The sequence below is a fragment of the Humulus lupulus genome, chromosome 8 (assembly GCF_963169125.1).
Source record: "Humulus lupulus chromosome 8, drHumLupu1.1, whole genome shotgun sequence".
Taxonomy (NCBI): Eukaryota; Viridiplantae; Streptophyta; class Magnoliopsida; order Rosales; family Cannabaceae; genus Humulus; species Humulus lupulus.
In genome coordinates this window covers 18,420,855-18,442,948 of record NC_084800.1, presented here as the reverse complement: position 1 = coordinate 18,442,948, position 22,094 = coordinate 18,420,855, and the positions used below count along the sequence as shown (strand labels likewise).

Sequence of the window (22,094 nt, the reverse complement as noted above, 5' to 3'; positions counted from 1 at the left end):
CGTTGGGATTTCGACCTCGATGGGCAACATCACCTCGCATCCGTATGCTAGAGAGAACGGGGTATGTCCCGTTGATGTCCGAGCTGTAGTTCTATATCCCCAAAGGACTTGAGGTAATTCCTCGGGCCATCGTCCCTTCGCCTCCTCCAACTTCTTCTTTAGAGAACTCTTGAGGGTTTTGTTAACAGCTTCGACCTGACCATTCACTTGAGGGTGAGCCACTGATGAAAAACTCTTTATTATACCGTTCTTGTCACAAAAGTTGGTGAATAAGTCGCAATCGAACTGGGTTCCGTTATCAGATACAATCTTTCTTGATACTCCATATCGGCATACGATGTTCTTTACCACGAAATCAAGGATCTTTTTCGAAGTTATGGTCGCCAATGGTTCAGCCTCTGTCCATTTTGTGAAGTAATCCACGGCGACCACAGCATATTTTACTCCTCCTTTGCCAGTTGGGAGTGAGCCTATGAGGTCGATGCCCCATACCGCGAAAGGCCATGGGGATGTCAACATGGTCAGTTCGGAAGGTGGAGCTCGGGGTATCGTTGCGAATCTCTGGCATTTGTCGCACTTTTTCACGTATTCGAAAGAGTCTGTTTTAATGGTTGGCCAGAAATATCCTTGGCGCATAATCTTCTTGGACAGGCTATGCCCCCCGGTATGATCTCCGCAGAACCCTTCATGAATTTCTTCAATGATCTTTTTAGCTTCGGGAGGAGTAACACATCTAAGCAGCGGCATGGAGTACCCTCTTCTGTACAACTTTCCATCCAGAATGGTGTAACGAGGAAGTTGATACATCAACCTTCGAGCTTGATTTCGATCTCTTGGAAGAATTCCATTTTTGAGATAATCAACTATTGGACTCATCCAGGTTGGTTCTGTTTCAATCATACACACATCTTCCTCGTCTGGCTCAGTGATGCTTGGTGCTGATAGGTGTTCTACGGGTATAACATTCAGCTCTTCATTTTCGGCGGAAGTGGCGAGCCGAGCTAAGGCATCTGCATTTGAGTTTTGTTCTCGGGGAACCTGTTCGATTGCATAAAACTCGAAATACTCCAATGCGTATTTTGCCTTCGCCAGATAAGCTGCCATTCTTGTGCCATGAGCCTGATATTCCCCCAAGATTTGATTAACCACGAGCTGGGAGTCGTTGTAGCAATGTATAGCTTTGGCCTTGAGCTCTTTTGCTATTCGTAGTCCCGCAAGTAGAGCCTCGTATTCTGTTTCATTATTAGATGCTTTAAAACCAAATCTTAAAGCAGAGTGAAATTTGCTCCCTGCAGGAATGATCAGAATAACTCCAGCCCCCGCTCCATTTTCATTTGACGAGCCGTCGACGTAAAGTTTCCACAGCTCGTGGGCTGTGGTTATTACCTCATCGTCGGCTGTACCAGTGCACTCCACTATGAAGTCCGCCAAGGCTTGTGCCTTAATGGTCGTTCTTGGATGGTAAGTGATCTCGAACTGTCCGAGCTCAACAGCCCATTTAAGGAGCCGACCTGACGCCTCTGGTTTAGACAGGACTTGCCTAAGTGATTGATCTGTCAGTACATGGATGGGATGTGCTTGAAAGTAGGGGCGGAGCTTGCGAGATGAGTGGATTAGGCTGAGGGCAAGCTTTTCCATCAATGGATATCTTGACTCTGCCCCCAGTAATCTTTTGCTGATGTAATAGACGGGTTTCTGCAGTTTTTCTTCTTCTCGAACGAGCATCGCGCTTATCGCGTGTTCGGTAGTTGAGAGGTATAAGAACAATACTTCTCCCGTCTCAGGCTTCGATAGGATGGGCGGTTCAGCTAAGTGCTTTTTGAGCTCCTGAAAGGCCAGCTCGCACTCCTCTGTCCATTCAAACTTCTTACTTCCTTTCAATAAGTTGAAGAACGGAAGGCCTCGATCCGTTGACTTCGAGATGAACCTGCTCAGGGCGGCCATCCTGCCTGTCAAGCTTTGGACATCTTTATGCTTCCGAGGTGAAGGCATATGAATCAGGGCCTTTATTTTGTCGGGATTAGCCTCGATCCCTTGAGAGTTGACAATAAAGCCCAGAAATTTTCCCGAAGATACCCCAAAAGTGCACTTTTGAGGATTTAGCTTCATGTTGTATTTCCTGAGTATGCCAAAGCACTCTTCGAGACCATCAACATGGTTCTTGTTAAGTTGAGACTTTACAAGCATGTCATCAACATAAACTTCCATGTTGTTCCCTGTTTGCTCTGAAAACATCATGTTTACGAGCCGCTGGTACGTGGCTCCAACATTCTTGAGTCTGAATGGCATGACATTGTAGCAGTAGAGCCCTTTGTCTATGATGAAGCTCGTATGCTCTTGGTCGGGGGCATGCATGGGAATCTGGTTATATCCAGAATAGGCATCCATGAATGACATCAGGCCATGCCCCGCCGTGGCATCCACGAGCTGGTCAATTCTTGGCAGCGGAAAACAGTCTTTTGGGCAGGCCTTGTTGAGGTCTGAGTAGTCAATGCAGGTTCTCCACGTCCCATTGGGCTTCAGGACTAACACTGGATTGGCTACCCAGTCAGGGTAAAAAGCGTCCCTAATGAAATTGTTCGCTTTCAGCCTATCAACTTCCTCCTTTAGTGCTTTCTTTCTGTCTTCGTCCAGCTGTCTTCGCTTTTGTTGCTTCGGGGGAAAGCTTTTGTCTATATTCAATGCATGGCTCGCTACATTCGGGCTTATCCCCACCATGTCTGAGTGTGACCATGCGAAGACATCCTGGTTTTCCTTCAGAAAGCAAATTAATTGCTATTTCACCTCGTCTTGGAGGTGTTTTCCGACCTTCACCTTCTTTGAGGGATCAGCTGCCTCGAGCTGAACTTCTTCGAGCTCCTCCAAAGGTTGGAGGTCAACTATTTCCTCGATCCTCGGATCGATCTCCTCATCAATTTCCAAAACCGTCCCATCTTTATTTTGTATGATAACGAGTGCCTGAGCGCTCGTTTGTTTCTTTCCCCTCAAAGAAATGCTATAGCACTCCCTTCCTACCAATTGATCTCCTTTTAAAGTCCCGACCCCGCTTGGGGTTGGGAACTTAAGGGCCAGGTGCCTCACAGATGACACTGCCCCCAGCCCGACCAAGGCGGGTCTCCCGAGCAGTACATTGTAGGCAGATGGTAACTCTACCACCACGAATTCCATCATCTTGGTCACCGAGACTGGATAGTCTCCCAAGGTCACGGGGAGTTCAATGGATCCCATACAAGCAGTCCCTTCTCCTGAAAAGCCGTACAAAGTAGTTGCACATGCCTTCAGGTCGCGAAGGGAGAGTCCCATTTTCTCGAGGGTCGCCTTATAAAGAATGTTGACCGAGCTCCCATTATCTATGAGAACTCGGCGGACTCTCTTGTTGGCAAGCTGAAGGGTAATAACCAATGGGTCATGATGAGGGAACTGAACATGAGATGCGTCCTCCTCAGTGAATGTTATCGGTTGCGTTTCAACCCTTTGGCTTTTTCGTGCCCAAGGTTCGGGTTCATAAGGAGACCCGTCCCTTGTCTTCAACTCGTTAACGTATCACTTTTGAGCATTTCTGCCCCCTCCCGCGAGATGAGGCCCTCCCGAGATGGTTATTACATCCTCTCCATCAATCGGCGGGGGCCTGTCTTCTTCCCGAGATCGGGAGTTATTATTTTGTGCCGTCGAAGGCGTGGCTACTCTCTGACTCACAGTAGTCTGTCCAGTACTCTGGTTTTTGACATATTGCCGGAAATAACCTCTCGAGATCAACCCCTCGATCTCGTCCTTTAGCTGTCGACATTCATCAGTGGTGTGTTCGGTGTCTCTATGGAACCGGCAATACTTACTGGAATCCCTTTTTGACTTTTGATTTCTCATTGGGTCTGGACGCCTGAAGGGGACCTGGTTTTCATTAGCCAGGTATATGTTTTTCCGAGACTCGTTGAGTTCGGTGTGTACTTTATATACGGAGAAATACCTTTCTCCTTTCTTTTTCTTTCCTCCTTCAGCCTCGGGGTTATTTCCCTCGCTCTTTTTCCTCTTGGAGGGATTCTCCGAGGTAGGCTGTGGAGCTGCTTGGTCAGCCGAGGTTGAGGCGGAGTTAATGTTTATCGTTGTAGTTTCGGTCTGCGAGGTTGCCTTTAGCGTTGACCTCGCCTCCTCTACATTGACAAATCTCTGCGCCCGTTAGTTAAACTCGGTTATTGACCTCACCGGTTTCCCTTGCATGTCATCCCAAAGGGCACTTCCAGGTAAAACACCAGCTTGGATAGCCATCAGGTGCCCACTGTCATCCACATCTCGAGCCCGTGCGACCTCTAGATTAAATCTTGTCAGGTAGCTTTTCAGTGTTTCGCCCGGCTGTTGTCGGACGTTAGTCAAAGTGGATGCCTCTGGTCTGACTCCCATCATGGCTCGGAACTGCTTCTTGAAGTCCCTAGACAACTGATCCCATGAAGTTATCGAGTGCCTCTTGTACTTTTCGAACCAACTCTTAGCAGGTCCAGCCAATGATGTTGGAAACAACATACACCTGAGCTCGTAACCCACGTTACTAGCTCTCATAATAGTGTTGAATGTACTCAGGTGACTGCATGGGTCGATTTTTCCCTCAAATGCTGGGACGTGAGGAATCCGGAACCCTTGAGGAAATTGAGTGTTAGAAATATTTGGAGCAAACGGCTCGAGCTCCTCGTCAGAGTCCTCATATCGACCGTACCCTCGTTCATTCTTTAAAAGCCTAAAGGCTTTTTCGAGCTGATCAATCCTTTCTTGGACTGGGTCCTTAGGTGGTGTCTGGAATTGACAGTCATTGATCATGATCCCAGGCTCGCGTCTCCGTGAGGGATCTCTACGCCCATTTAGGTGATTCCTTAGGTCCGGATTTGTCTGATCTCCCTTCCCCCTGCTCTGATTCAGATGATTCCGCAGGTCAGGAAGGGTCTTGCGGCTTCCAGTATTTTACGACCTCGGTCGCGTTTACTGACGGACCTGGTCTCTCCGGACTCGTCACTGGTGAAACTCATTGATCGGTCGTTTCGAGATGGGTTTTTCCCATGTCGCCTTGTCTCCGCAGTGCGAGACCGGGACGTCTGACTTCTCTCAGATTGTGCGCCTCTCCGCTCCTGGAAAGTCTCCCTGTGTCCTTGTCTATCCCCCGTACGCCCTTGATCCTGATTCTGAACAGGTTGAGCGTTTCTGCGGGGAGGTGAAGGATATCTTATGGGAGATGGAGGGAACCGTATAGGCGATGGTGGCTGCCTCCCTTGCCTCGGCCTAGAGGGTCCAGAATTTGCCCGAGATGGGTCAGTCGCGTTCGGTGCGTTACCAGGAACCTGAGTCCGAGCCTCGGTAGGAGCTCGGTTATTCTCAGTTCCTGCAGGCGCTTCCGCATGTGGATTAGGCGGGACCCGAGCTCGGGTACTCCTCTGGGCAGCATCTTTTCGTGGTCGTCCACGGGGCCTCCAGGGAGGAACATGCACGTCCCTTGGAGGAGGGACTTGGTTTTCGCGTGAAGGCGGGGGCTGAGCCACCTGCGCCTCCGCGGCTATCCTAGTCAACTCCTCATTCCGTTTGTTGGCTTCTGCCAACAGCTGTTTCAACTGCCGGTTTTCCAGTTCTACAATAGGAACGTAACGTTCAGGATTGTAGTACATATCCTCATCCCTTGGTGGAGGCGGTGGTCCCCGAGAATCGGAGGACCCACTTCTCTCCTCAGACTCCGGGTTCTCCATTGGTTGTTTTCCTGGACGCCTTGGGTAGCTTTCGTCAGGGGTGTTCTGATTGTTTGTAGCCATGAATCTCTCAGGGATGAATGCTTGAGTTCGGCTCTCAATGAAAGCACCAAACTGTTGACGCCGTTTTTCGTCAACAGATAAAAGAAGAGCACAAAAACAATGAATGACAATGGCCAAACGAAACAAACAAATCAAACACGATTTTTTACGTGGTTCAGCAGTTAAATCTGCCTAGTCCACGAGTCTCTGTTATTAATCTCAAGATTATCTCTGAAAAATTCTTTAGTATGAATTCTCCAGAGATTTCTCTCAAGGATCAGAATTTCGGTCCTCTACAATGGTGCATGGCTTCTCTATTTATAGAGAAGGATGCAGAATACTATCCCACATATTTTGGGTAGTTACTCTTTTGTGAATAAAAATAAATGGCTTTAAATGCATATAATCAGATAAAAAAGGAAACGTCCCTGAAGACCAGGAAACGCACAACTGATTAAATAATATCCCACGATTCTTGGGGATTTACACTAATAAATGAGGATTACATCTCATTTTTATAATACTTGTTGATATTCAAAGCGACGATCGCGTATCTCTAAGGCTCCTGCCTCCCAAGTTTCCCATCATTGCCCGAGCCAGTGACATCTCTCGAGCTAATGTGGCTTTCGAGATAGTACATCGAGCTCAAGACCCCTGCTCCGAAGTTGTTCCTGAAGATAAGGGTGCTCTCAGAGCTACCTTTCGAGATCGAGATCATTTCGAGGTCACGATACTCGAGGTCATGTATCGTACTTTGCAGGCTCGATTTACAACCCTAGAGCATGCCCTAACCCTCATGAGACCATTTACTTCGAACTCAGCTTTCGAGGTCATATTTACTATAGCTCGAAATCTGGGTATAACAATAACATATTTATGGTTTTGAAAATACGTTCTACGAGTTCAAGAGTTCAATTCCGAGCCTGTAGTGGAGTCACGAGGAATTAATAAGGTAGTGAAATTATTCGTAAATAAATTCACGGTAACTTGTTGGAGCTTGATTTCATGGATCCATGGTCCCCGCATCACCTTTGAGTAAATCATCTAGAGTTTCTCAATTAATTGATTTAATTATCAATTAGGATTTTTAAAGTTGACTAGGTTAATTTTAGAAAATTTATAGAGATATGAGATTTAGAGAATAAAAGAGAATCTTTGGGTAAATTTATTAATATTGATAAATTGGTATCAATATAAATAAATAATATTAAATCAAGTTTCAAAATATAATTAGTTAATTTGAATAAGGATTTAATTAATTAATTAAAAAAAATAAAAGGTTTTGAATTTAGGCCCAGTTGGGATTTAAATTCAAAACAAAGAGATTGAGCCCAAGTCCATTTATGGCAGCCCAAGGCTTTTATTTTTGTTTATTATTTTTAATTAATTTAAATTTTAATAAATCCCATTGTTATCCCCAAAAAATGGAGATCGATGACGTGGCAATAGATGTGACAAGTGGCAGTACATGGTCCGTAAAAGACACATTAATAAGTCAATAAATATATTGGCTCCTCAGAGTTGTGATAAAGTGACTTGGCTTAGGAGTAGCTCAGTAAGCCATGTTAGACCAGAGTGCCATGTTAGACGAGATATGGCATGTTAGACCAGAGTGCATGTTAGAAGAGATATGGCATGTTAGACCAGAGTGCCATGTTAGACGAGATATGGCATGTTAGACCAGAGTGCCATGTTAGAAGAGATATGGCATGTTAGACCAGAGTGCCATGTTAGACCAGATATGGCATGTTAAACCAGAGTGCCATGTTAGACGAGATATGGCATGTTAGACCAGATTGTCATGTTAGACCAGAGATGTGTCGTGTTAGACCAGATTGTCATGTTAGACCAGATGACCAGTCGGGTGCATGACTGCCCAGCCAAGTGCGTGACTGCCCAGTTAAGGTGTGTTCGACCAGCTTGAAGGAGATATGGGTCGACCAGATAGAGGAGGACTAAGTCAAGATTCCCAGAAACAGCTTCAACAAGAATCGGTCTTGGCATATGCGGGAATCTCTCATTCTTCCCACAGATTTGGTGTTCTGTTACATTTTGAATATTTTTGTAATTTAAATGTAATAAATATAATAAAATTTCTCGATTCTAGGGGATATCAGATGTATGATCCTAAGCCTATAAATATATGGCTTATGGGATTAGAAAGGGGGCTTCTTTTTAGACTTTTGGAAATTTTTGGTCTGAATTTTCTAGAGAGAGAAAGTGCTTGTATCTTAAAGAATTCTTATATTCTTGTAATCTGTACTGAAGAAACTCAGTTGGCTCAGTTCATCTGATCTTGAGTACAGATCTATAATCACAACTCTAAGTGGATTAGGCTATTACCAACATATTGGGGCTGAACCACTATAAAAATTGTGTGTGTTATTTACTTTCTGTTCAAAATTGTCTGTGTCGTTTAATTTCTCTTGAAGGCTTTATCGTTTTTTACGTTCTCACGTCGTTGGCCAAAAACGCGGTTAACACCCATTAAGTTTCCTATATAAGGAATATGATATCTAGGGTTTTCATAAGCAAGTGAGTTTCAGTTGATTGGTAAGTGAAAACCTAGACAGTCTAACCTTTCTTGGCCACTCTCTCTTCTTCTTCTCTTAAAGATCTCTATCTCATGTGTTGAGAATCAGCCCACACTAGTTCTAGGTTGATCAAAGGCTTGGTGAGGAAGACTGTGTTGCTGATCTTGTTCAATCTCTTGATAATACTCTGCTACAAAAAGGAATCAAGGGTTAGAGAGATTGAAGGATGGAGTTGTTCCAATTCCGCTGCGTAATGTAAGTTTTTACTTTATTCTGTATTTGTATCAATTTCATAGAAGCATGTTCTAGGAATTTGCATGTTTGTTTGATAATATGTAAATTGCATGAAAATAAATAAAGATCCTGCAATGAGTTTTTCCTACATACAAATCGTCACCTAAGCTCTCCAACTCAAGGATGGTCCAGCTTTCTTTTGCCTTTACCAGCACCACATAGCACCCGTGAGCCGAAGCCCAGCAAGAAAACTCAATATGCTCATGAACAGTAATAACATGTCATCAAATCATAAGGCACACGCCTAGCAGATATAGCCTTAGTCAAGCAGGCAAACCAATCCATGTAATGATGGGTATCCAGGATAAGAAATCCTGCCCTCCTGAGTGGATGACTATCAAGTCAATCTCAATCAGATAAGTGATTTAACACTGATGGTTCCGGTAACCATACCGGGCTGATAGCCCTAAATAAAAGAGTGATAATGGTACAAGTCACTAAGGTGGGTTCCGCTCCCTTTACAAATAAGTGATCCTTTCACTAGCTTAACACATGATAGGTGCATGATGATTAGTCACCAACATAACCTTCCTCCTGACCCTAGAGTCATAACTATGGAACACTATTCCCTAGCCATGTGACAAGCAGTCACCTAGGCCTTAGGCCCTGGCTCTGAGTAACTAGTCCTAGACTAGCCAAGCGCTTATAATTTTCATCGACCTTCGGGTCGGTCCAGCATTAATACCCCATATGAGTCATTCAACGCTGATATCGATTAGATCTAATCTTCATTCGGCCCTACGTCCTCGACGCTTATGACGCTTCTGACTCTCAGGTAAGTGAAACATGACCAGTGCTCAACTCGTTGTGAACTTGACTAATAAGTCACAGCTTCACAAACGGATCTGACACCATTGCCGATTCTGACTAATAAGTCAGTGCCACACACAAGTAAGCAATGCTACCAAACATAGATCATATGTCAAATATCTGAATATAGGGCATCCAGCATGCTTACTCAATAATTACTAGCATAATTAGGATCATGCATAAACACAGAGGCTCAAGCTCTTACCAATCTCATATTCAATATTCACGGCATGTCCTAATCACATATTTCTCGTGCATCATATGCATTAAATTTAAACATCCAACATGCATCAAGAATAACCATGCATGTCACATATACACAGGGTGCAGTTTTCTTACCTCGGGTTCGAGCAAGAATTAGTAAAAGAACGACCCTTGAGAACGATCAATCCTTTGATCCTTTAGCGGTCACCTAGTCATAACCAAATATGGAATCTCATCAATAAAATAAATCATAAAAAGGTTTGTAAAATTAAACCTCACTCCCGGGATCCATCCCGCACTCTCGGGATTCTCAATCTACCCAAACGGGGTATAAAGGAACCAACCCCCGAGCCTTAAAAGTCCTCCCGAACCCTAAAAATAGGTTGCTGGAAAAATCACTAGCGTTGGGGCGCTGCCAAGTGGCGCTGGGGCGCTGCCCCAAATTCAGAGAAGCCCCAAAACCTGCCCTACCTAGCACTGGGGCGCCATCAGTAGACCAGAAACTTTTATAGTCTTCTCCCCTGCGATTTCCCTTGAAAAACAAACCTCCAAACCAATCCCAAACATCACTCAAACACCCAATTCAACCCCTAAACCTCATCTACATCACACCTTCATCAAAACCCAAGCAACCAAACTCCAGAACTTCCATTAATCCCCACCACTAACACCTCAAATTATCAACTGAAAAACCATAAGGAAAAACAGAGTATAGCCTATATTCAAGGATGAATTCTTACCTAAAGCTTAGATCCCCTTCAATGATTGAACCAAAGTCCTAAGCTCCCACCTTTGATCTCCCAGCTTGTTACCTCAAGTTGGCTTCAAAAATTCCAAAGGATGAAAGAGGAGAAATGGTGTACGAGTGAGGGAGAGAGATGAGGATGATGATGCTCTGTTTTTACACTTCCACAATCTTCTAAACTCAAAGGGCTGATATATATCTTAGGGGTGAAAATACTATTTTGCCCCTAGGTCAAATAAAGGCTTCTAAAGACTCCCAAGGGTAACACTGTCCTTTCCCGCCTATCTCATTAATTATAATTAACACCATCCAATTCCCGTTATTCTCAATATTCTCAAATACCAATAATTCATATCCCGTTACCCTCTAATTCCCAGCAACGTTCTAATCACCAAATTATCCCGAGACTCACTCCGAGCCCCGAACTTAATCCCGTTATGACTAGACCGAAAACTTGCATTCCATTATCGTCTCATGTCGAATGGCTCAAACCGATCCACATATAACGTGGTATTATTTATAATTCACCCACATGCATGAAAATACACAATCACGCCCTCAACGGGCCAAATTACCAAAATGCCCTTATAATTAAAATGAGCCCATATGCATGCATTTACCATCATATAATAATACAATTCACATAACACATGCATATAATCATTAAATAGCATAATAAATCAATTATGGCCCTCCCGACCTCCTAATCAAGGTCCTAAACCTTATTAGGAAATTTGGGGCATTACAATTCAGCCCCAGTGATTGGTAATAACCTACGTCTACTTGATACTATTATTAGTATTGAGCTCCAAAGGTATGATCAAAGAACTAGGGTTCCTGAGTTTCACAGACCTTAGAAGAAGAAAACAATACCAACAATGGATAATAGTAATATAATTCAGAAAAAGAGAAAAAGATCCCCTTCCTTGAGCTATTTCTTGTGTATTTATAGGCTCAAGAATGGTTACATGAATCAAAATATAATATCTTCCCTTAATAAACGGATCTTCAGGTCATAATGAAGAGATATTCTCAGATATCATTACAACTGTATAGATCTTTACATAAATGAACGGAGTATACGACCAGTCTGGTCGTATATAAAACTTGATCTCCGTATGTAAAAATATTTCTGGTCGATAGGCGAGCAGTATCTCTGCTACATGTCGGCCACGTGTCGAAAATTCTTGCCACATCATCAATAGCTGTTTTTTGGATAAACACTTTTAAATAGTTATTTGGCACCACGAGATAGATATTAAATTAGAATTAGTTAATTTTAAGGTTTATACTCTTTGAGACTACGTGTTTTGTCCTATTATCTAGTTGAGTCTTGTATTTTGACAAATTATTTTTTGGACCTTGTGTTTTGTAAAATGGTTCAAATAGACCCGTAAACCCGATTTTGGTCAAAATTTTTGAAATAAAATCACAAATAATTCACAAAATTAACAATTCAGAACAAAAACACAATCATTCTGCCTAACAATACTGTTGTCATATTCAATTTTTTATTTATCAAAATTAGGTTTAGGAGATCTATTTAAATCATTTTTCAAAACACAAGATTAAAAAGTAATATGTAATAAGAAAAAACACATGGCCGAACAAATATAAACTCTTAATTTTATAAAATAAAACCTTTATGTAAAATATATTAAAATTAACATAAGAATAGTTGAGTCTCAAACAAACCAAAAAGTTGAGTCACCAACAGATGATTGGTTTTAAAGTCTTACATACTAATGGGCTGAGTATGTAGTATTCCTACTTGAGTAGTTTACATAAATATTGGAAAAATATATATAGTTTCTAAATTTATGGGTAAAAAAATAATTATACAAAATATGGTAAGTTTTGGAAAAAAAAAGTTTAAAATATGGTAATTCCATAAAATATAAAAAAAAAATACCATAAACTTAATTACTCTCTCTGATTTGGGTAAACCACTTAGATTACCAGAATTTTTCTACTGTTTTTTTATTTTCTTCTAACAACTACTATTAGTCTCTCATTGTACAATCTAACGGAGAAAAAATGAGATTATTGAAATATATACTTACCCAACATGTCTTTCCTCAACTTGTATATTTTATTTTCTTTCTTTGATTTTCTTTTTCTCTTGTTTAATTTTCTGGGAAAGTGAGAGGAAAAGTAAGAGAGAGAAAGGTATGAAGAGGTCACCTTCTTCGTCTTGTTCTTCTTCCTCTTCCTCCTCATGCGTGGAGCTTGAAATTGTTCAGGTCCAATCCGAGAAACTAAAGGTGAAACGTGCCAAGAAAGAGAATATTGGTCCAATTTCTGAACAACTCTCTTTTTTTTTTCTCTCCCACTTATATCCAGATTTGAGTATAACTTCAAGTTGATGATTCCAATAGTCCCAGACTTAGAGTTGAATCAAAATCAAAAGATCTTTCTATATATATATACATCTTCCTTTTCTTCTTCTCAATTCTTTCTTCTTCTTCTTCTTCTGTCTTTCTTATTCTTTTTTGTATTGTATATTTGATTTTTCTGGGTTTTTTTTTTCTTCCAAATCTGTTTAAGTAACCGGGTACCATGACATCTAATTCATTTGATTCATATCTGATTTTTTCCTTCATATTTTATTTTTCTGGGTTTTTTTTTCCAAATCTGTTTTAGTAACCAGGTACCATGACACCTGATTCATTTTATTCATATCTGATTTTTTTTAGACCTAACTGTAACCAGTTACAATAACGATTTATTTAGATTATTTTGTTTAGATTTGATTTTGTTTTCACACCTGACTAAGTAACCATGTACCATGGCAATTGGTTCTTTTTTTTAGATTTGATTTTTTTTCAAACATCGCTGTAACCAGTTATGATCATGGTCAGTTTAGATTTTTTGTTTGAATCTCATTTTTTTCCAAGTCTGGCTAAGTAACTGGTTACCACCGCAACTGTCTCGGTTTTTTTTTTCAGACCTAGTTGTAACCAGTTACCTTCAAGATCAATTTAGTTTATTTTTTTTCATATCAGTTTTTTTTTTCCAAATCTGTTTAAGTAACCAGGTACCATGACGCCTGATTCATTTTATTCATTTCTGATTTTTTTAGACCTATGAGTAACCAGTTACGATAACGATTAATTTAGATTCTTTTGTTTAGATTTGATTTTGTTTTTACACTTTACTAAGTAACCAGGTACCATAGCAATTGGTTTTTTTTTTAGATTTGATTTTTTTTTCAAACCTCGCTGTAACCAGTTACCATATCTTCCTACTAAGCTTTGAGCCTCTCAGCCATTTTTTCTTCTCCTCATTCTTTAGTAGTTTAATTCATCCCCCATCCTCTTCACAAAACCTCCATAAAAATTCCTTTCTTTTTACTCAGTTCAATATATAAATATATATATATACATATATTTTTTCCACAGATAGATCTAATCTAATCTTAGCTAGATGTTACTAACAACCAAAACCAGTAGAAGATGTCTCCAGTACTCAGTGAAGTTCTTCTTTCTGGGTATATGATAAGCTCCAGCCCCAGATCTAGCTTTGCCCTTCGCCAACCTCCCCAGATTTTTGCATCGCGAGCATCACGATACCATGACCATGCCTGAGCGCCTCTGCTTGCCCGTTGATGGAGATCGACATCTGCCTGGGAGCTTGCTGCAATATTGACGATGCAAGAAGAAGAAGAGGAGGAAAAGGCGTACAAGAAAGAAACGTGGAAAAGAAATCACAAATTGATTTTCATTTTAGGCTTTAAGTTTAATTAAATTGTTTTATTAAGTTGTCATGGAGTCTGAGTGGTCCTTTGTCAGTCTCTCTCTGTGTGACAGGTCAAGGAAGAAATAGATTAAAATATTTTATCAAATATAAATAATAAAAATTAACACAAATAGATTAAAATTATAAAAATAATCTCAAAATAATAATAAATAAGTACTAAAAAAAAGTATAAAAGATAAAATATGGTATACAAATAAAGTTTTACAAATATATGAGAAAAAAACTCCTATAAAAATGTAAATAAAAAAAATATGCCATAAAAAACTTTAAAAAAAAACTGTCATATTTTTCAAAGTTTATAAAAAATTCCCATATTTGGTGTAATTTCCTCAACCTACTTTCCTAGACCAAAGGCCCAAATAGCGTGAATCCCTCATTTCATGTCTGTGAAGTTTGAACTGTGTATGGTGAGCTTAGCTTTGGGCTGCATTGCATTGCATTGCATTACTGGGTCCTTGCTCTTATCGAGTCATGGTTATTCATAATTATGCAACCAACCACAAACAAACAGCACTGGCCCCTGATGAGATGATTTAAGCTGGTGCTGCATTAATTTGGAATATAAAATCTCCCTCAATTATTTTACATGGAAGAACTGAAAAAATAAAATAAAATAAATAAAAAATTAAGAGGAAGAAGTCTCCACCTTTGGTTTCAATTTTTTTTTAAAAAAAATGTTATAATTCAAAATATTTACAAAAACAGTGTTTAATTTGTTATCGAAATGATGCTGCTGATTATAAGTAATGTATTTGTTACATTTTCCTTGTATTGAAAATTATGACAGCATTTGAAGCAGTGGAACAATTAGTTTGTCAGTTGCGGCAGAAAAGATAGTTGTCAGTTCAATAGTAAATACTGTTTGTGGGATTTCAATTAACCTTGGAGGCATGGGAAAATCTATTAGAAAACAGTATTTTTGAAAAGTTAGATTCTGAAATGAAAATATAAATTTAGTGACTGAAAATATGTTTATGAAAATGTGATTGGTTCAATGTCAGTAAATTGTTTTTGAGTTTTAAAATATGAATCTGTGATTAGGATTAAATTTGAAAATATAACAGAAACTGAATACGTGAAAGTAAAATTTAATTATATTGATAAATTAAAATTTAATAATAGTGTATTAATTAAATTCATAACAATATTGCATTGTCATTAACTTTGATTTTTTTTATAAATTAAAGTTATATTTTTTTTAGGGCATGATTGATTAGTGATTTAAAATTTGTATTTTGAAAAAGTATGATTCTGACAAAAGAATCTAGATTTAGTGTTCGAAAATATGTTTATGAAAATGTGATTGAATGTATTGTCCATTAATTATTTTTTAGTTTTATAAAATTGAATAATTTTTTGGTAGAAAATTTAAAAATTGAATATGTAATATATATTTTTTTATTTTTGGTATAATAATAATTGAAGTGAAAATATTTTTTTTTATTTATTTGTTGTAATTTTTATTTGATCAATGAATTTTTTTAGGAAATATATTGTAAATTAGAATTAAATTATATTATGTTATATGATTTTATAATTAATTATTTTAGTGAATTTATATAGATAAAAATTTTAAAAAGTAGATTGACCTGTAAAATTGATAAAAAAAAAAAGCAAGACAGTAAGAAAAATAAATAAAAATTAGTAAGAAATTTTTATAATTTTAAAAAGTAATATTATATTGAAAACATGAAATTTTCGTTTTCAAAATCCTTCATTAGAATTGAAGTTAATTTTAAAATTAATTTCCAAAAATATTTAACCAAGTTTTATTTGTAGATCCCACAATTTTTAATTTTTGAAAACATAAATTTGAATCCTCTCCTATTCATGCCCTTAGGATTCCAAAGTCCAATTTTTTTGATGAGATTGATATTATATTATCATTATGATTAGAAAAACAATTAGCCTCTGATACTCATATGGCATGGTGCCAAAACAAAAGCATCTTCCCTTTCTCTGGATCCACGACCACGACCACTTGTCTCCACAACTTTTTCTTAACCAGCAAAGAAGTAAAATCTGTATCGTGTGTGTACTCCTGGATCCGGACCCTTTTTCTCAGTCTCACCTCAGTGTTTCAAGTAATTATTTTTTATATACATGATTATAATTAAAATCCCTTTTGGCCATATGTACCAGAAATAATGGAAAAAAAAGGCAGCAAGAATGAATGGTGGTTCCTGGAATAGTGGTTAGTATTAATATTTCACCTTTACTACAAAAAAACCCCTTTGTCTTCGTTAAAGCAAGGATTCGTACAAAAGAGCTCATCAATTTGTTTTTTTATATTTTGCTTGTCGTCGACATGTTAATTTTATTAATTTAATTTTCGAAATCTCAAGGCATTTTTTATTTATTTAGTTTTGACAAACATAAAATGTCAAAATCTAACTCATAATCTCAACCTAGGGTGTTGTGTTGGTGCATTCACCATCAAAATTGTGTTATTATAAATAAAATAAATAATATTTTTGCTTCTTGAAATTTTGACACTAGTAGATTGTGTTCCATAAAATATACTATAAGTTAAAATTTTCCCATAAATTATTGATAATCAAATCATGCCCATGTTACAATTTACATAAAATAATTAATATTTTTGTCCTCCTAATTTTGATAACTACCAAATTATAACACATTTAATTATAAAAATTTAAAAATCTTATTTTCAATTATTTCTTAAAAATTAAAAAAATTCAATAAAACACTAAAATTATTTAAAATTCCTTTTAAATACATTTAAGTTTGAAAATATTTATTAAAAAAAACTAAATTGTTACATATTCCCTTATTCTTATTTATTCTTTTTTAATTAATTAAGTTTTATATATTTCTTTAAAAATAACATAATAGAAAGTAATTAGAAAAATTAATAAAAAATAATAAAGAAGAAAAGAATATGTTTTTTTTAGTTGTAACAATATAGTTTTTCTTTTAAAATTTAATTTTAAACTTAAATGTATTTAAAACAAACTTTAATTAATTTTATTGTTTTATTGATTTTTTTAATAATTTTTCTTAAATTTTTAAGAAGTAATAAAAATATAGATTTAAAAAAATTTATAATTAAAATGGGATACAACTTAATAATTATTAAAGTTTGAAAAATAAAAAATACTAATTCTTTTACGCAAATAGTTAATAAAAAAAAGTTTAAAGACAGTATATATCTGGGCTTAACAGAATAAAAATATTATTTATTCTTCTAAAAAAAATGTTTATTAGCTGGAAGAAAAATGAGTATCGGGTGACCCATACGAACATGAATATTAATATAATTCAGGAAATAAGGTCAGGAGCTCTGTGTGAAACTGTGAATGAACAGACTCGTGAGGGAGTCATTGGTTGAAGAGCTATTCCGTACTTTGTTTGCTACCAACGAAAACAGTAAATAATGTTTTCTTTTCCTTGTAGCTTTTTAGTCCTCTTGTGGCAACTAATGTCAATGTCTTTCACATCTATAACCACCACTTTATTTTTTTTTTACCCAAATCATTTTTAAACGCAGTTGACATATTTTTATTTTCAGGATCAATATTTTCACTATTTTATGCCCTAGAAAGTGCATTTTCAATCATATATATTTTGATTATGAAAGAAAAAGCTTACTCTTCGTGTAATTGAATATACAGACGGGTTAATTTTGAGCATTATATTGTAGACAAAAGATGCATTTTTTCCCGGTATTTTTTGTCTTTTCCATAATTAATTACACACTGTATAAAATCAGAAAGGCTGGTAAAGAAAAGAAGTTGAAGCTAGCTATGGATCATGTATGCATTTATATATATATACATATATGTGCGTGTACTATGTTCAAATTGAATACTAGGCTTTTGAAAGCTCACTATCACAACTCATAAAGCCACCTGCAGTAGCGTCTTCCTTATATATAAATGCCAGCCTGTATATATTCAATAACCATCTTTTTGTTTACTCAAAATTCAAAATGGGTCCTTTCTCTATTCTTTTGTTCTCCTCTATTTATTTTCGAAGAAAATATCCCCAAAAATGACCCACTCACTCACCCACATTTGATTAATTCATTTGCACCCTTCAATTCTTCCATTCATTAATACTCTCATTGATCAAAATCTATTTCTCTAATTACTTAAAAAAAAACTATAAATAGACGAGCAAAAAAGAAGAAAAGGGCAGAGCCTTTGAGAGTGATAATGACTTAATGAGGCAATAAACCCGTTTGGAGGGGAAAAGAATCCAATCGAAAAGTTCAAAGCACAAGTACATTTTAGTAAATTCATTTGAGCAATAAATAATTGAAAAAAAAGAAATAAAAAGAAAAATAAGCCAACACAACACGAGTTCTGTTCAGACACACAAAACTCCAGTAACTTCGAGTCCACACAAGAAAAATTCTTCATCTCTAATCTTCTTGTCTTCTTTCTTCTTCCTTTTCTTCTGAGTGTAGATCTCCCCCGTAGCTCAACTGACTAAACCCATAAATATTTTAACAATAAGACCCCAAAAGTAAACATATTTTATTTTCAGAAGATAATGCAAGAGGCTGTAGCAGCAGCTGAACCAGAAGCAGAGGATGAGGAAGCTAAGCTCCAGTTCCTCTTCAATGGCAATCACTAAGCTCACTCTTCTCTCCTTCTACTATTTGCTTTTCTCCGTTCTACTCTCTACATTATCTCAAGGTAATGATCACAAACCCCTTCATTTGGAAAATTTGAGTCTGTACCTTATACTCACTCTTTTTTTTTGTTGGTTTAGCTAAAAAATTTCCGTTGGTCTCGGAGATCAAGAGGCAAGAACAAGACAATGAACCGTACGTGGGTGTGAACATAGGCACCGACGTTTCGAACCTTCTATCGCCTGCGGACCTTGTCTCGTTTCTTCAATTTCAAAAGATAAACCATATTAGGCTCTACGATGCAGACCCCGATATTCTTAAGGCTTTGGCCAAGACTAAAATTCGGGTCATGATAAGTGTACCCAATAACCAGATTTTAGCTATTGGGTCCTCTAACACTACCGCCGCCGCATGGATCGACCGGAACGTCGTCGCTTACTACCCCGAAACGCTTATATCGGGCATTGCGGTTGGGGATGAGGTCTTTACGACGATACCCAGTTCGGCTCCTCTGCTTCTTCCGGCGATTCAGTCCCTCTACAATGGTTTAGTGGCCTCGAATCTCCATAGCCAGATAAAGATTTCGACCCCTCACGCAGCTTCGGTCATTCTTGACCCATTTCCACCGTCCCAAGCTTTCTTCAACCAGAGTCTGACCCAGTTCGTCCTTCCTCTTCTACAGTTTTTGTCTAAAACGGGTTCGCCTCTGATGATGAATCTTTATCCTTATTACGTTTTTATGCAGAACAAAGGGGTTGTTCCTCTTGACAACGCGCTCTTTAAGCCATTAACACCCTCTAAAGAGATGGTTGACCCCAATACTCTGCTTCATTACACTAGTGTGCTCGACGCCATGGTTGACGCTGCATACTTTTCCATGAAGAACCTTAACATTACAGATGTTGTGGTTCTTGTCTCGGAGAGTGGGTGGCCTTCGAAGGCCGATTCCAAAGAGCCTTATGCAACCATTGATAACGCAAATACGTACAATTCGAACCTGATTAAGCATGTTCTTGACCGCAGTGGAACCCCTTTACACCCGGAAACGACGTCGAGTGTTTACATATACGAGTTGTTTAATGAGGATTTGAGGTCACCGCCGGTGTCTGAGGCCCACTGGGGTCTTTTCTATGGGAACTCGTCGGCGGTTTATTTGCTTCACGTATCGAATAGTGGGACTTTTTTGGCTAATGATACGACAAACCAGACTTACTGCATTGCCATGGATGAGGTTGATTCGAAGACATTGCAGGCGGCATTGGATTGGGCTTGTGGACCAGGGAGAGCTAATTGTACAGAGATTCAGCCTGGGGAGGATTGTTATTATCCTAATAATGTTAAAAATCATGCCTCTTTTGCCTTTGATAGCTATTACCAGAAGGAAGGGAGGGCTGCTGGTTCTTGTGACTTCAAGGGTGTGGCCACAATCACTACCACCGACCCAAGTAAGTTTTTTTTGCTAGATTTTCGGTTCTTTCAGGTGACCTTTATTTTGTATTTAGTTTGTCGTGAACATTCGAATCGAATGAACTTGTGTGCCTGATTATATTGTTTTCTTCTTAAATTTGTAGTTTAGCTGTTATGTTTCGCTTCCAAACTTTCAGTACTGCTACTAATGTGACACTAAATTTGGCTAAAAGGCAGTATGAGGGAATGGGAATTTTTTTTTTTCTTTGATAAGTATGATTTGTAGCAGCAAATTTCCTTGCTATGAACAAAGTTACACACCCAAGTTTAGTAAGAGCCAAGTGCTTAATTTTACTTGTCTGATCCATTATTTCTCAATCCCATAGAAATAGGAAGCCCACTTTATAGCTGTGAAGGTCAAAAGCAGAGCAATGCTACTACTATTAACACAGGCTTTAGATATTGGCAAGTCCAATGAAAGTTAAACCACTTACTTAGACTTAGTAATGTTTTAGCTCAACGGTGCTCTTCCTGTTTTTTTTTGTTAGAAGACTGTGGGGTGTGGTGCCCGCTGCCAACCACAAAGGCATATTGGATCATCAGTAAAGGAGAAAATGGAAAACCTAGAATCTTGCTATTACTTTCCTACACGAAATGATATTCTGATGGTGGTAGTCCTGTAGAGTTGTTTCTTCTATTAGTACAAAGGTGAAAGAAGCATACACTAAGAAAGATTCTGGGCCAGAAGATAAGATTGTATTCAAAACAATGTCGGTCATTGCTATATTCTTGCAGAAAGCAGACAAACTCGGATTTTACCATTTTACATAATTGTTATAGGGCGATCTTTGCATCTAGTGCAAAAACACGTGGGCAAATATCGTTTGTACATATTTTGCTGGTTGCATACTCCTTGTGTGGATTCTTATTTCTCTTTCTTTTGGGAATGTACTTTCAGGTCACGGGAGATGTCTTTTTCCTGGAAGGTGAGAGGAAATGGTTTCTCAGACTCTGACATTTGCGTATTTGTTTTCTTATACTGACAGTTGGCTATAAGTGATCTCTTTTTATATTTAGCGTTGTTCGTTCTCACATGTTGTTAAGACAAGTTTTATGTGGTTTTGGTTGCAGTAAGAAGTTGAGCAGTAATAAGACAAGGCAGGTAGTGAACGCAACACATTCAAGTAATGGAGCAGGGGACAGATTACAATTCATTGCCTTAAGAAGCAGCAATCCAATAATAAGTGGATTAATCAAAGAATTAGTCTCATTTTTTGTTGTAGCTCTCTCTAGTTTGATATTCTTTGATATAATGACTCCATGCTGAGGCAGAAAATAAAGCATTTTTTAAAACATGTAATGTAATGCTATTTCTTGATGAGCCGGTGTTCTGTATAGAAGCTCTATTCTTAGATATCTTTATCAGAGTGCAGTGTAGTGCAGATGATTTTTGGTGGAGGGCTTCTCGTCTGTAATTAACATATGTTTTATATAAGTTGAGTATCAAGTTTTTAGTTGTCTCCCGGTAGAAAATAACAAATAAAATGTGAAAATGATTAAATATATATATTTCCTTTTTTATTTCTTTTCCCTGGAAAACGAAATCAGCACGGTGTTGTGTAAAGTTATTGTTATAAATTTGAAAATGCTCAAACCTTTAATCCACTGTGAGTTGACAAAAAGACGATATTTTTTCTGGACTCATTATTTGTGTTTTAGAGCCAATTATAAGAGCACTCGATGAGTTTCTCTCCTCTATTATTTAAAATAATTCACCCCCATATTACACTTTTTTTTGTTATTTTACCAATTTTTACATTATATTATATATCTACTTTCCTATTTTTATCATTACTTTTATTATTTAAATATTATATTTTTAATGTATATAAATCACATGGGAATCTCTTATTTTGTACTAGGAGATTGCCGAATCCATGCTTTACACTATGGAAATTTAAAAAAATTCATCAATATTA

At 37.8% G+C, this 22,094-nt stretch overlaps 1 protein-coding gene across 2 annotated transcripts; it reads left to right on the top strand.

Annotated features, from left to right (window-relative positions):
- Window positions 1–18,374: 18,374 nt before the first annotated feature.
- LOC133794900 (glucan endo-1,3-beta-glucosidase 1) lies at window positions 18,375–21,635 on the top strand. Of its 2 annotated transcripts, XM_062232343.1 has the most exons (4): window positions 18,397–18,772; window positions 18,849–20,153; window positions 21,074–21,101; window positions 21,247–21,635. In XM_062232343.1, the coding sequence occupies exons 1-4, from the start codon at window positions 18,667–18,669 to the stop codon at window positions 21,440–21,442; spliced, it is 1,635 nt and encodes a 544-aa protein (XP_062088327.1). In that variant the 5' UTR covers window positions 18,397–18,666; the 3' UTR covers window positions 21,443–21,635. The 2 variants fall into 2 exon arrangements, with proteins under 2 accessions (XP_062088328.1, XP_062088327.1); XM_062232344.1 differs by lacking the exon at window positions 21,074–21,101 and having other exon boundaries at window positions 18,375–18,772; window positions 21,247–21,535.
- The last annotated feature ends 459 nt before the right edge of the window (window positions 21,636–22,094 follow it).

Coding starts and splice junctions, on each gene's coding strand:
- LOC133794900 (XM_062232343.1), top strand. CDS start 18,667: ATGAGGAAGCTAAGCTCCAGTTCCTCTTCAATGGCAATCACTAAGCTC. Junction 18,773..18,848: donor ACTCTCTACATTATCTCAAG/GTAATGATCACA, acceptor TTGTTGGTTTAG/CTAAAAAATTTCCGTTGGTC. Junction 21,102..21,246: donor AGATGTCTTTTTCCTGGAAG/GTGAGAGGAAAT, acceptor TTTTGGTTGCAG/TAAGAAGTTGAGCAGTAATA.